The sequence below is a fragment of the Zalophus californianus genome, chromosome 1 (genome assembly GCF_009762305.2).
Source record: "Zalophus californianus isolate mZalCal1 chromosome 1, mZalCal1.pri.v2, whole genome shotgun sequence".
Lineage (NCBI taxonomy): Eukaryota > Metazoa > Chordata > Mammalia > Carnivora > Otariidae > Zalophus > Zalophus californianus.
Genome location: NC_045595.1, coordinates 62107573 through 62122307, shown reverse-complemented (window position 1 = coordinate 62122307; position 14735 = coordinate 62107573). Strand labels below are relative to the sequence as shown.

The following is a 14735-nucleotide window of genomic DNA, read 5'->3' as shown; positions in this document are numbered from 1 at the left end:
CAAAAGATTATCTGTCCCTAAATATCAAAATTGCCAAGAAACCCTCATCTAGAGAAATGAGTACTCACATGCACAGGGAAAATGCTCACAACTGCATTGTTTTATAATAGTCCTAAACAGGAAATGATTCAAACAACCCAAATGCCCAACAGTGGAATGGATATATTCTTGTATATATATTCAATAGAATACTTAATAGAAATGAAAATTAATGAGCTATAAAAATTATATAAAAAAGAGTAAGAAAGTGTTTTTTTATAAATATTAAGATAGTGGTCATTGGAGAAGGGGGAAGTTAATATTGGGAAAGGACACATGATCTCTTCAGGGCTTTTGGCAATGTTCTATTTCTTGAACTAGGGGGTGTTTACATAGGTGTTCACTTTTTAAAAACCGTACATTTATATTTTTCTACTTATATGTATATTTCATATTAGACTAGATAAAACTTATAATTACAGTTTTTCTTCTTCTATCACACTCCCTACTTTGACAGGTCATATTCTTATTTGTATCTTCAAACTGACCATCAAGTCTGAGAACGTATGTTCATTCATTCAATCAAGGCTCAATATTGAATATCCAGTACAAGCAGGAACTGTTCTAAAGAGTAGGAACACAGAGAGGGAACAAGATAGACGTCTTGCATTCCAGGGTGAAGAGACAGGATGTAATTAATATACCAAAAATTGTAAAAGATAATTTCAAGGGCCATTAGGTATTTGAAAACAGGACAGTTATAAGAGAGATTATAAAGACTGTGGTGAGAAAGAGTAACGGGGGTGAGATATTTCAAATTGAATGGTCAGTGAAGGCTTCAGTCAAGATGACATTTGGGGAGATAAGTGACCTGTTTCAAGCAAAGAAATGGGAAGTGTGAAGTTCTAGAGGAAGAATATTCTAAAAAAAATGAAACATTTGTTGCTGAGGCTCTTAAGTAGGAAAGTGTTCAACATGTTTAAGGAACCTCATGAAATAAAGCATGGCTAGCGTGGATTGGTTGAGGGAAGAGGGTAGGAGATGAAGTTAGTGCAGGAGGCAAGATCTCCATCAGGGAAAGTCTGGATCTTTTTCCAAGTGCCATGAGAAGCCACTGAAATGCTGCTGTTGTGTAGACTGTAGGAGAGAAGACAGGTGGCATGGAGACTAACTTAGGCAAGAGATGACGGTGACTGTGAGGCAGAGACGGCGACAAATGGATAGACTCAGGATTTATTTAAAGATAGAGTCCAGAACATGTGGTATGAGGAAAGGAGAGAATCAAGGATGATTCCTGGGTTTTTGTCCTGAACAACGAACGAAAAATGGGAACTTTTGCTGGGATGAGGAAAACTGGTGAGTGAGCATGACATTTGAATCAAGGAGCTGAGATACCCTTCAACAGATGAGTGGATAAAGAAGATGTGGTTCATATATACAATGGACTATTACTCGGCCATCAGAAAGGATGAATACCTACCATTTGCATCAACATGGATGGAACTGGAGGGGATTATACTAAGTGAAATAAGTCAAGCAGAGAAAGAATTGTCATATGATTTCACTCATATGTGGAACATAAGGAATAGAGTGGAGGCCCACAGGGGAAGGGAGGAAAAACTGAATGGGAAGAAATCAGAGAGGGAGACAAGCCATGAGAGATTCTGGACTCCAGGAAACAAACTGAGGGTTACAGAAGTGGGGGGGATGGGGTAACCGAGTGATGGGTATTAAGGAGGGCACGTGTTGGGAGGAGCACTGGGTGTTATACGCAACTAATGAATCGTTGAACACTACAGCAAAAACTAATGATGTACTATATGCTAGCCAACTGAACATAAACAACAACAACAAAAGTCTTATTTGGGCTTTATTAAGTTTCAAATACCTGTTAGACATTCAAAGGGAGATGTCAGATTGGCTGTTGAACATGTCTCCATAGATTTAATGCGCTGGATTTGAGGATATCTAAAGTTCCCTTCAACCATATTAAACACATGGAACAAATTGCGAGTCAATTTAATAAATTAGAGTATACACACAATGCTATTCCATGAATTGGCATGCAAAGATAATTTTTAATTGAAACAAGTAGGTTATAAAAGTGCATACGGTTTGCTTCAATTTTTAAGAATACAATATATTATAATATATATTTCACTGGAAGCAGATAAACTAGAATATAAACTGTAGTTACCTGTGCTGGGATTTAGTGTGGTTTTAATTCTTGCTATCATTAGTTTAAAATGTCTTTAATAATCCTGTATTACCTGTGTAATCTGTTTCTTAAATAAAGTAAATCCACAAAGGTCTCTTCCAGATGGGCAGCCTGTGCCTGGGTTATTTGTCAGGTGAGGGATGTCAAGGTGATCCGGGTGATGATGGTCCAGATGCAAAGTGTGAAAGGCGAAGAGGCCCCGCCCAAGAGCATAGGCGCGGGTCGGAGTGGGGGCGCAGGGGGAGGTCCAAACGGCACCGCCCTGCACGTCACGTGCTCGAAAGCCGCCAATGGCCGCCTCCGAGCCCACCTTGGGAACGGGGCGGGGCGCCCAGCTGGCGTCACCAGGACAACGGGCGTTGCCGGCGCCTTGTGACTCCGGGCTGTGGGCGCGCTCGCGGCTCTTCGGCCATGGTGAGTCTGGGGCCCGAACCGGTTGGGCCGCCCTCCCCTTCCCCGCCCGGACTGAGCCCCCGCGCGGCCGCTGCTCGGTTCCGGCGGGCGGCGCCGAGGTCGCGGAGAGGCCGGGCTGCGGCCTTCGGGACTGCGGGGCAGGGCAGGACTGGGCGGGCCCGGGGGAAGAGGAGCCCCGGGGGGCCCCGGAGCGCCCGCCTGTTCGGGGGCGCCCGCGACGCAGCGTTGTCTGCGTTTAAGGTCTGGGCCTCCGCTGGGACCCCTACCCTGTGGGCCGCCGGACAGCGTGACGCTTTTTGGTCCCAGCGAGCCTGTGAAGCCACCCAGAGAGGGTGTGGTTTTTTTTTTTAAAGGGATATCTGTATCATATTCATATTAACACTATATTGCAGTCTGTGTGCTACCTGTCTTGTGTCTACGCAATTATATATAAATAATACATAATAGGTATTTCTTTAAAATTCATCATTGACAGGATTTTTAGCGCGTGGGGAAATTTAAATATGTAATTTTGGATTTTCCCTCCTCCTTTTCAAAAAAAAATGGGGGCATTAAGCTGGAGGTTTTTTTCCTGTGCGCAGCCCTTTAAGGGATTTAATTAGTAATTAGTACATTGTAAACGTCTTAAATCACTCTTTTATTCAATAAACTTGAGAGTGAGTGGGCGTACCACCTGGCCCCCATTAAGCTCGTTTTTAAAAACCTGACGTGAAGACTCAGCAGGGGTGTTGGCTTGGCTAGACAGGATGCAAGGAATTGCTGACCAAAGGTGTGATATCTCCGGAGGCCTCCAAAGGGAGTAAAAGAAGAGAGGAGCTGGACTCTGCTGGGGACACACCTTTGATATAGAATGCCTGGTTTTAAGGAACAGTTTTTTTAACCATCACTAGGGTAGATCTGCTCTTTATCTACAGTGGAAGTGCTAATAAGCTGAGAAGGCAGGGGGCTTCCCACGTGCCAGTTGGCCTGGAGAGAAAACCTGCCATTTGGAACCCTGGCAGACTCTTTTTTTTTGATAACTAGGGAAAGGCATGGTAGGAAGAGAAAGGTGGCTGGTCTGTATCATTGGCTGGTCTGTATCTATCATTGGTGGCCCAGATATGTGGCCTTTTGATGGTAGGGGGAAAAACCATTACCCACAAGTAATAGAAATGCGGGCTTTATTTTGTGTATGTTTCTTTAATTCTGAATTGCTTTTAAGTGACCCTGCAAAAGTTTCAGAAAATGAATTTTACAAAAATCTGAGTGTTGTAAATGTTGCAATGACTTTTCTATATTATATGTGGAAAAGCTCTTACAATTATAGCAAAGAGAAAGGAAGAATATTCAGGAATTTACAGCTCACTGAAGTCTCATGTTCCTCCTGTTTCCCATTTTCCTTTTCTTCTCTCCTTCCATCCTGACCCACAGTCCACCTTGATTCACTATTGTGCATTTTAGTTTTATTTACTTTAAAAGCATTCTATTATACTTGTGTACTTGTTGCTTTGTTAAACTTAGAAATTTTTTTGCTTTTTGTCTATTTTTAAACATTAAGAATTTCATTCATGGAAGGGATTTAATTTTATGATGAGCTGATGCCTAGGCTCCAGCGAAAGTAGGGAATGGTTGGTATGTATAGGAGGGGGAATGAGGAAACTGCCTGTGTAATCCCCCAAACTGTAGTCAAGATTGTTAACATTATCGTTCATTAAATGCTTGAATCTAAACATACAGCTTTAGCAGTTGATATGAATTACTTTGCACATGAATTTGGAACAATGCTTAACTATCTCTCAATGAAAATTTCTTCAATTAAGCCACTTGTTTCTATTCTATAATGACAGCTGGCATTTATTATGTACATTCTGAGTGAGATATTTTTCCAAGCATCTTATGTGTCTTATTTAACCATCACAACAACCCTATGTGGAAGATAACATTTCCTCACTTTAGAGATGAGCAAATTGAGGCACAGAATGGTAGAGTAACTTGCCCAGGTCACCCAGCTGATAAGTGAGATTTCAAAACCAGGCAGATTGTCTCAGAACCCGCTTATGTAAACACTGGATTATACTGTAACATATAGTGCATCAGTATATGTTCCCCCAATATATATGCCAGGTATATGTTAGGAAATTTGTTTTCCTATTTGGATTTTAATATTTTTGAGCACTTTGGAATACTTGTATTTTGTGATTGCTGGCACTGAGCTAGATGCTACAGAACAGGGTAGGCATGCCTAGCCTTCTCTTACTTTTCTCTCCCCTTTTTTACAAAGATGAAATGAAGAGGAATTAATGAAGACAGATTGTTGGATTGGGGTTCATACTCATGGCTGTAATAGCATTGAAAGTTTCTCCTGTCATTTCACTTTGCATTCAGGAATTGACACATGCTTTTTGTGAATCACAAAGACCAGTGTTTTACATAAAGCCATTTAGACTTGGAGGATGAATATATTTAAAAAAATAAAATTCTATTTTCTGAGATTTTTCCTCATAGTAATTTTAACATACGTTTTAGTTGTATATTTTGAAAATTGTTTCAAAAAGACAGCAATTTGATTCATATGGATCAAAATATACATTGGGATACCTTTTGTCATGTTTTTGCTCTTGCCTAATACTTTAGCTTGTAAGGCAGATTTTTTTTTCTCAGAAATATGACATTGTATCATTACTGTTTTCCCATTTTGATTCATTCACTTGGACTTTCCCCCTGTTTTGGCACTTCACTTTCTGTGTTTATCTGTGGTTAGGATTTGTCAGAGGTGTTGGGAAGAACAGGGTGGGGGGAAACTACAATAAAATATACCAAGATTTACAGACAGTTTTGGTCTATTTGCTATCACATGGTATAGTTAAGAGAGCTAATATGTTTATATAATGAGATCTATGTTAATAGATCGTAAAAAGAATATATTTTCCTTCTGTTAACAATATTGGTCTCCTTTTGGTCTGCACTGGAATGGGGATGGAGCATAATTTTTAGAACTGTAGCAATAACTTTTTCATAGAGCCTTTCCACACTGTCCAGTTTTAGGCTGATCACTTCACATTTATCTCATTTAATCTTTCCACGTACCTCTGAGATTATTATTATCCCCGTTTAGCAGGCCCAGATTGATGAGGTAATTTGTCCAAGGCCACATACTGAGTGGCAGAGCCTGGAATTGAACTCAGCCAGTCTGACTCTAACGTCTGGCCTCTTAACCATTATTCCATGGCTTCTTTCCCAACTAAAGATTGTTCCCAGTGCCTGGCATGAATGTACTTCTCCAAGATTAAGAGTTTCAGTGTTTTATCAGCTGAGCCAGCAAGCTCTTTTTTATTTATGACAAACGCTTTATCATGATGTTGTTTAATGACATCCTGCAGGATTTACTTGGCTCCCCACTCCCAGCCCCTTAATAGTGCAGACAGCCAAAGCTCAAATATGGCCAGCCATGGGTTGGACTACACTTTTACCTCTGCCTTCCCTGCCGCATTTTGTGTCTCACCTCTACCCTGTGTAGGGTCTACTACCACCACCTCCAGCACTGGGGTGGCTATGGGGACAAAAACAGAGGACAGACCAGACAGAGAGCGGAACAGGGCAGTTGTTGGGAGAGTTTTTGTGGAGTCAAAATCAAGGTTCAAACCCAGCTTTTTGAGTTCCCGGTGCTGCCCCTACAATTGTCTTTCCATTAAATTTTCTGTTCTGTGGTTTTCTATCCAACAAACGTTTATTGTGTGCTACTATGTGCTAGTCACTCTTGTAGGCAGTGGGTATCCAACAATGACACAGGCGAGGCTCTATGCTCATGGAGCTTACGTTGTGGTGGCAGGAAGGCATAATAAACATACGGATAAGGTCATAAAAGTGCTTTGGAGAAAAAGCTGAGTGAGAAAGGAAATTTTAGGGCAGGATGGGAGAGTGGATGAGAGGAGGGAGAAGTTGCTTTTCATATAGAGTGGAAGGGAAGGCCTCTCTGATAAGATGACATTTGAGCAGAGGCTATTTCATGGGCGTACCTGGAGAAAGGCCATTTCAGGAGAGGACCCAAATGCAAAAGTCCTGAGGCAAGATCATGTCTGGTGTGTTGGAGGAACTGCAAGGAAATCAGTGTGGCTGGAGTGTCATAAGACGGGTGCATGGTAGGAGGTAAGATGAAAGTAGTTAGGCCAAATCACATAGGATTTATAAACCATTTGAAGGACTTGGCCTTTCCCTTTGTGAGAAGGGGAAGCAATTGGCAGGTGAAGGAGAATGACATAATATGACTTTTAAAAGAACCATTCTGTCTGTTCTGTGGAAACTACATTTGGGGTATGAGTGAGGGGAGAAAGGACAAAAACAGAGGACACTAGATGGGACATTATTGCAGTAATCCATAGGATTAGTTGATGGATTCATTGTGGAATAGAAAAGAAAGTCAAGGATGACTTCCATGATTTGAGCCTGAGTGATAGGAAGGAGTTGTCATCTACTGAGATGAAGACCAAGGTACAGATAAAGAAATCCGGGGTTAGTTTGGGACTTGATAAATTTGTGATGCTCATTAGAAATGTAAAATCTAAAGACACAATTAGGCTTAAAATATATACTGTGAGGGTATATATTTTAAAAACACAAACTTCATTGTATCTTGAAGTATTAGATTTGAAGGAGACTTTGAGTTTCTCTAGCACAGTCCCTTCAGTTTACAAACTAGAAATATTGAGAGGGTAAATGACTTGTACAGATCACCTTTTTACTACCTGTTGTGCAGTACAAAGAACTCCTTTGTGCACACAAAGAACTCCTAGACTTGGAGTCAGGAAATATAAGTTTAAAATTACAGTTATTTTTTTTTTAAAGTTCTAAACCTTGCGCAAGTTATTTATCTGCTCCAAGTCTGTTTACTGTCATCAAAAAGGGTAAGAAAGACTCCCATGTTCTGTGAGGATGTGGAAAGTTGCAAAAGTTAGACGTTTCCATCGTAATAAGAAAGGTGAAGAAGCTAGAAAATGGTAGTTCTCTAAAAACCCACCAGAGAACTGAGGACACAAGGAAATCTAAATGAAATAAAATCCAGAACATAATGAGCCTTCCCAGGAAAAAAGGAGACACATAGATACTTCCATCCATGGTGGGACAGCAGGAGGAAGAACCTGCTATAGACTAGTAAAGAGAAACCCGCCAAACTTTTATTAACTGCATGTGGGCTGGAGTGACAATTTGGAATTTTGAAGAGCCCCAGCCACCCCTTTCCCGTGAGCCTTCACTGAGTTTAAGGATATAGTATGCTGGAGGCTGGGGTCAGGGAAAGAGAGCTAAGAATGATCCTGAGGGTGGGTGGAGTCTGAGGTGGGTGGAGGCAGGGCTGGAGAGTTCATACAAATCTATCTGAGGCACTAGGGGCTTTTGCCAGGTATAAAGTAGGGCTAACGCAGGCTGGGGCCATGGCTGGAGAGCTGACAAATATCTCTCTGGCTATCCAGGTTTTCACTGAGGACAAGACAATAGCCTTTCAGAAGGTGGAGTCAGAGCACAGGGGAGAGAGACAGACAGATTTTAAGGCACAGACGGTGAAGGGTGTTTACTGGAGAACAAAGACAGCTCCCCAGCTGGCAGCAAGAATGCAAAATAGAGAAAAATCTCTTGAGTTCAGAAAGCAAGCAGCTAAGTTGTACAGCTCAGAGATCTGTGAAGTTTCACCGCTGCTCAGATCCTGAGTTCTCCTGAAGGTTAAGTTCTGATCTCACCCTAAAAGGATTTTAAGCCATTCTTGACTGAATCTAATAAATGCTTAAAAAAATCTCTAACCCAGCCCAACCATAGATTAAAAGGATTCAGTCCCTTTTACCTCCCCATCCCTACCCTAAGCAACCTAATTAAAGAAGGAGCTGCCCTTTGTGGAGGTATATTACTGTTTTTTTTTTAAATTCAAGTATTATTGACGTATAACATTGTTAGTTTCAGATACACAACATGATTCATTATTTGTATATATTGAGAAATGATTACAATAGGCATAGTTAATATCCATTGCCATACAAGTTATACAAATTTTTTTTAAAGATTTTATTTATTTATTGGACAGAGTCACAGCGAGAGAGGGAACACAAGCAGGGGGAATGAGAGAGGGAGAAGCAGCCTCCCCGCCGAGCAGGGAGCCCGATGTGGGGCTCGATCCCAGGACCCTGGGATCATGACCTGAGCCGAAGACAGACGCTTAACGATTGAGCGACCCAGGCACCCCCCCAAATTTTTTTCTTGGGACGCCTGGGTGGTTCAGTCGGTTGAGCATCTGCCTTCAGCTCAGGTCATGATCAGGGTCCTGGGATCGAGCCCTACATTGGGCTCCTTGCTCGGCAGGGAGCCTACTTCTCCCTCTGCCTGCGGCTCCCCCTGCTTGTGCTCTCTTTCCCCCTCTCTGACAAAATCTTTGAAAAAAATTTTTTTTCTTCTGAAGAGGACTTTTAAGATCTACTCTCTTAGCAACTTTCAAATATATGCAGTACAGTATTACTATAGTCACCATGTTGTACTTACATCCCCATGACATTTTCTAACTGGAAGTTTGTACCTTTTGACCCTTTCCACCCACTTTGCCCACTTCCCAGCCCTGGGAACCACAATCTGTTCTCTGTATCTATGAGCTCGGGGGTGTGTGTGTGTGTGTGTGTGTGTGTGTGTGTGTGTGTGTGTGTGTGTGTGTGTGTGTGTGTGTGTGTGTGTGTGTGTGTGTGTGTGTGTGTGTGTGTGTGTGTGTGTGTGTGTGTGTGTGTGTGTGTGTGTGTGTGTGTGTGTGTGTGTGTGTGTGTGTGTGTGTGTCAATTTCACATATATATGAGGTCATAGGATATTTGTTTTTCTCTATGTGACTTATTTCAGTTAGCATAAATAACAGGATTTATACCTCTAGATCCATGTTGTTACAAATGGCAAGATTTCCTTTTTATGGCTGAAAAGTATTTGTATTTTATATATACATATATATGTAATACATATATATACCACATTTTCTTTATCCATTCATCCATCAGTCGTCACTTAGGTTGTTTCCATATCTTGGCTATTGCAAATAATGCTGCAGTAAACATGGGGGTGCAGCTATCTTTTCAAGTTATGTTTTCCTTTTCTTCAGATAAATACCCAGAAGTAGAATCTGGATCATAGGGTGGTTCTATTTTGAACTTTTTGAGGAATCTCCATATTGTTTTCTATAGTGGCCGTGCCAATTTACATTCCCACCGATAGTGTGCAAGATTCCCTTTTCTCCCCATCCTTGCCAACACTTGTTGCTCCTTGTCTTTTTGATAATAGCTGTTCTGACAGGTGTGAGGTGATCTCATAGTGGTTTTGATTTGCGTTTTCCTGAAGATTAATGATATTGATCACCTTTTCATGTACGTGTTGGCTATCTGTGTCTTCTTTGGAAAAATGTTTAGATCTGCCCATTTTTTAAATTAGATTTTTTTTTGCTCTTGAGTTGTATGAGTTTATTGTATATTTTAGATATTAACCACTTATCACATACATGATTTGCAAATATTTTCTCCTATACAGTAGGTTCATTTTAGTGATGGTTTCCTTTGGTGTGCAGCAGCTTTTTTTTTTTTTTTTGGTAGTTTGATATAGTTCCACTGTTTATTTTTACATATGTTGCCTTTGTTTTTGGTGTCAAACCCAACAAACTGTCTCCAAGCTATCATTAAGGAGCTTACTGCTTATGTTTTCTTGTAGGAGTGTTGTGGTTTCAGGTCTTACATTCAAGTCTTTAATTCAGTTTTAGTTAGTTTTTGTGATTGGTGTAAGAAAGTGGTCCAGTTTCATTCTTTTGCATGTGGCTGTCCAGTTTTACTGACACTACTTCTTGAAGAGACTGTCCTATCCCCATTGTATATTCTCTGCTCCTTTATCATGTATTAATTGATTAGATATGCATGGGTTTATTTCTAGGCTCTCTAGTCTATCCTTTTGAACTATGTGTCTGTTTTTAATGCCAGTACCATACTGTTCGGCTTACTCTATCTTTGTAGTATATTTTGAAATCTGGGATTGTAATACCTACAGTTTTGTTCTTCTTTCTCAAGATTACTTTGGCTCTTTGGAGGCTTTTGTGGTTCCACATTAATTTTAGGAGTCTTTGTTCTAGCTTTATGAAAAGTACTATTGGTATTTTGATAGGGATGGCACTGAATCTGTAGATTGCTTTGGGTAATGTGGACATTTTAAGAATAGTAATTCTTTCAGTCCATGAAACATGATATATTTTCACATTTATTTTTGTCATCTTCAATTTCTTTCATTTCTGTCTTACAGTTTTCAGAATACAGATCTTTAACCTCCTCGGTAAATTTATTTCTAAGTATTTTATTATTTTTGATGTAGTTGTAAATGGGATTGTTTTCTTCTCTTTTTGCTAGTTATTAATGTATAGAAACGCAACTGATTTCTGTATTGATTTTGTATCCTTTACTGAATTGAAACTTTACTGAATTCATTTATTCTAACAGTGTTTAGGGTTTTCTATATATAATATAATGTCCTCTATAGATAGTGACAGTTTTACTTCTTCCTTTCCACTTTGGATGCCTTTTATACCTTTTTCTTGTCTGAGTGCTGTGGCTAGGACTTCCAGTACTATTTTGAATAAAAGTGGTGAGAGTAGACATTCTTGTCTTGTTTCTGATCTTAGAGGAAAAGCTTTCAGCTTTTCACTATTAAGATGTTAGATCTAGGTGTATCACATATGATCTTTGTTATGTTTTATGTTCCCTCTAAACTTACTTTGTTGAGAGTTTTTATCATGAATTGATGTTGAATTTTGTCACATGCTTTTCCTGCATCTATTGAGATGATCATATGATTTTTATGCTTTATTTTGTTAATGTGTTTCACATTGATTTGCAGATGTTGAACCATCCTTGCATCTCTGGAATAAATCCTACTTGATTGTGGTGTATGATCCTTGTGATATATTTTTAAATTCAGTTTGCAAATATTTTGTTGAGGATTATTGCATCTGTGTTCATCAGAGATACTGATCTGTAATTTTCTTTTTTTGTTGTATTTTTGGTTTTGGTATCAGTGTAATACTGGCCTTGTAGAATGAATTAGAAACATTCCTTCCTCTTCTGCTGTTTGAAATAGTTTGAGAAAGATAGGTATTAACTCTTCTTTAAATGTTCGGTAGAATTCACCTGGGAAGCCATCTGGTCTTGGACTTTGGTTTGTTGGGAGTTTTTGATTATTGATTCAGTTTCATTACTGGTAATCAGTCTGTTCATGTTTTTTATTTCTTCCTGATTTAGTCTTGGAGGATTGTATGCTTCTAGAAATTTATTCATTTTTTTTTCTAGGTTGTCCAGCTTGTTGACATGTAATTTTTTTGTAGTAGTCTCTCATAATCCTTCGTACTTGTGAGGTATGGGTTGTAACTTCTCTTCTTTCATTTTTGATGTTATTTGATTCCTCTCTGTCTCTCTTTCACTGATGTGTCTGATTAAAGGTTTACCAAATTTAGCTTTTCAAGGAATCAGCTCTTAGTTTCACTGATTTTTTTTTTCAATTTTTTGGTCTCTTTCATTTATTTCTGTTCTGATCTTTATTATTTCCTTCCTTCTAACTTTGGGCTGTGTTCTTTTTCTAATTCCTTTTAGGTATAAGGTTAGATTGTTTTTGGAGATTTTTCTTGTTTCTTCTGGCAGCCCTATATCACTATAAACTTCCCTCTTAGAACTGCTTTTGCTGCATCTCTAAGATTTTGAACCGTTGCATTTCCATTTTTATTTGTCTTTAGATTTTTTTTTCATTTCCTCTTTGATTTCTTTTTTGACCCATTGATTGTTTAGTAGCATGTTGCTTAGCCTCCAAGTATTTGTGGTTTTTTTCCTGTTTTTTTTCCCTAGTTTCATACCACTGTGATTGGAAAGGATGCTTGATATGATTTCAGTCTTCCTAAGTTGATTAAGATTTGTTTTGTGGCTTAACATGTGATCCAACCTGGAAAATATCCCATGTGCACTTGAAAAGAAGGTGTATTCTGCTGTTTCTGCTGGAATGTTCTGTAATATTTGTTAAGTCCATTTGTTAAGTCCATCCTGCCTAATGTGTAATTCAAAGCCATTGTTTTCTTACTGATTTTTTTGTCTGGATGATCTATCCATTAATGCAACTGAGATGTTAAAGCTTCCTATTATTATTGTAGTACTGTCTATTTCTCTGTGTATGTTAATATTTGCTTTATATATTTAGGTGCCCCTGTGTTGGGTTCATATTTATTAACAATTACTATATCCTCTTGTTTGGTTGATCCCTTTATCACTGTGTAATAATACCCCTTTTTTTTTGTTTCTTAATACAATCTGTTTTAAAGTCCGTTTTGTCTGCTCTAAGTATTGCTACCCCATCTTTTTTTCCACTTCCACTTGCACAGAATATTTTTTTACATCCCTTCACTTTCATTCTGCACGTGTCTTTCGATCTATAGTGAGTCTCTTTTAGTCAGCATATGAATGTGTCTTTTTTTTTTTTTTAATCCATTCAGTCTTCTATCTTTTGAATGGAGCATTTAGTCCATTTACATTTTAAGTGATTATTGATAGGTATGTACTTATCGCCATTTTGTTAATTTCTGGTTGTTTTTGTAGTTCTCTGTTCATTTATTCTCTTCCTTTCTTTCCTTGTTTGATAACTTTCTTTGGTATTCTTGGATTCCTTTTTCTTTATTTTTTGTGTTATCATAGGTTTTTGGTTTGTGGTTACCATGAGGTTCATATATAACATCCTATATATATAGCAGTCTATGTTAAGTCAACTCTTGGTTAAGTTTGAACACATTCTAAGAGCGCTACAATATTAATCCTCCACGTTTTATGTATATGATGCCATATCGTGTACCTTTTTATTTTGTGTATCTTTTGACTGATTTTTGTAGGTATAATTGATTTTACTACTTTGTCTTTTTTTTAAAGATTTTATTTATTTATTCATGAGAGACAGAGGGGGAGAGAGAGAGAGGCAGAGGGAGAAGCAGGCTCCCAAGGAGCAGGGAGCCCGATGCGGGACTCGATCCCAGGACTCTGGGATCATGACCTGAGCCAAAGGCAGTCGCTTAACCACCTGAGCCACCCAGGTGCCCAAAAAGTCTTATCTTTTAAACAAATATTAGTTTCAGGTGTAAAATAGTGATTTGACAATTACATATATTACAAAAGCTCACCACAATAAGTGTAGTTATCATTCACTGTAAATATATATGTGTGTGTGTGTATATATATATATATATATATATATATATATATATATATATGTATATTTATTTATTTATTTATTTCACCATTCCCCTACCTGTTAAAGCTAACACATTCAGACCAGGGAGCAAATACTGCCCATAGCAGACAAGAAGAGCCTCTGCAGACAACTGGCCTGAAGGATTGAGCAGCCAAAACATAACAGTAGATACTCCCTGAAGTGCCACGCCCTAAACACTATATGACCTCTTTGTAAGGCCATTACTTTCAGGAAGAGAAGACATAATGGACTTTTCTAACATACAGAAAAAGGCAGAGACTTATACAAAATACCAAGATGGAGGAACTTATCCCAAAGGAAAGAAAAAGATAAGGCCACAGCCAGAAAAATAGCAAAACTGATATAAGTAACATGCCTGATGGAGAATTTAAAGCAATAATCATAAGGATACTCACTGGGCTGGAGAAAAGAATAGAAGACATTAGTGAGACCTTTTCCACAGAGATAAAGGAGTTAACAAAGAATCCGAGATGAAGAATGCAATAAATGAGATTGGAAACAGGCTTGTTGCAATGAACAGCAGGCTGGAAGAAGCAGAGGAATGACCTAGAAGACAAAATAATGGAAAATAATGAAGCTGAACAAAAGAAAGAATTAAACAACACAAGAGTAGACTTAGGGAACGCAGTGACTCCATCAAATGTAATAACATTCATATTATAGGAGTCCCAGATTTATCCCATTTGGTGAAGCATGCAACTCTTGATCTTGGGGTTGTGAGTTCAAGCCCCATGTTGGGTGTAGAGATTACTTAAAAAAAGAAAAGGATTCCCAGAGGAAGAAAGACAAAAGGGGGACAGAAAATTTATTTCAAGAAATAATAGCAGAAAACTTCCCTAATACGAGGAAGGAAACAGAC

General features: G+C 38.8%; 1 protein-coding gene across 5 annotated transcripts in view; it reads left to right on the top strand.

The window, feature by feature from the left end:
* Positions 1 to 2550: 2550 nt before the first annotated feature.
* FBXL2 (F-box and leucine rich repeat protein 2) overlaps positions 2551 to 14735 on the top strand; it is a 122654-nt gene continuing 110469 nt past the window's right edge. For all 5 annotated transcript variants that reach the window (XR_003518675.2, XR_003518676.2, XM_027587511.2 and 2 more), the window contains exon 1: positions 2551 to 2611. Coding sequence is in view for 3 of the 5 variants with exons in the window: in XM_027587511.2 (XP_027443312.1) it covers positions 2609 to 2611 (3 nt within the window). In the remaining 2 variants the exon portion in view is untranslated. The remainder of the gene's footprint in view (positions 2612 to 14735) is intronic.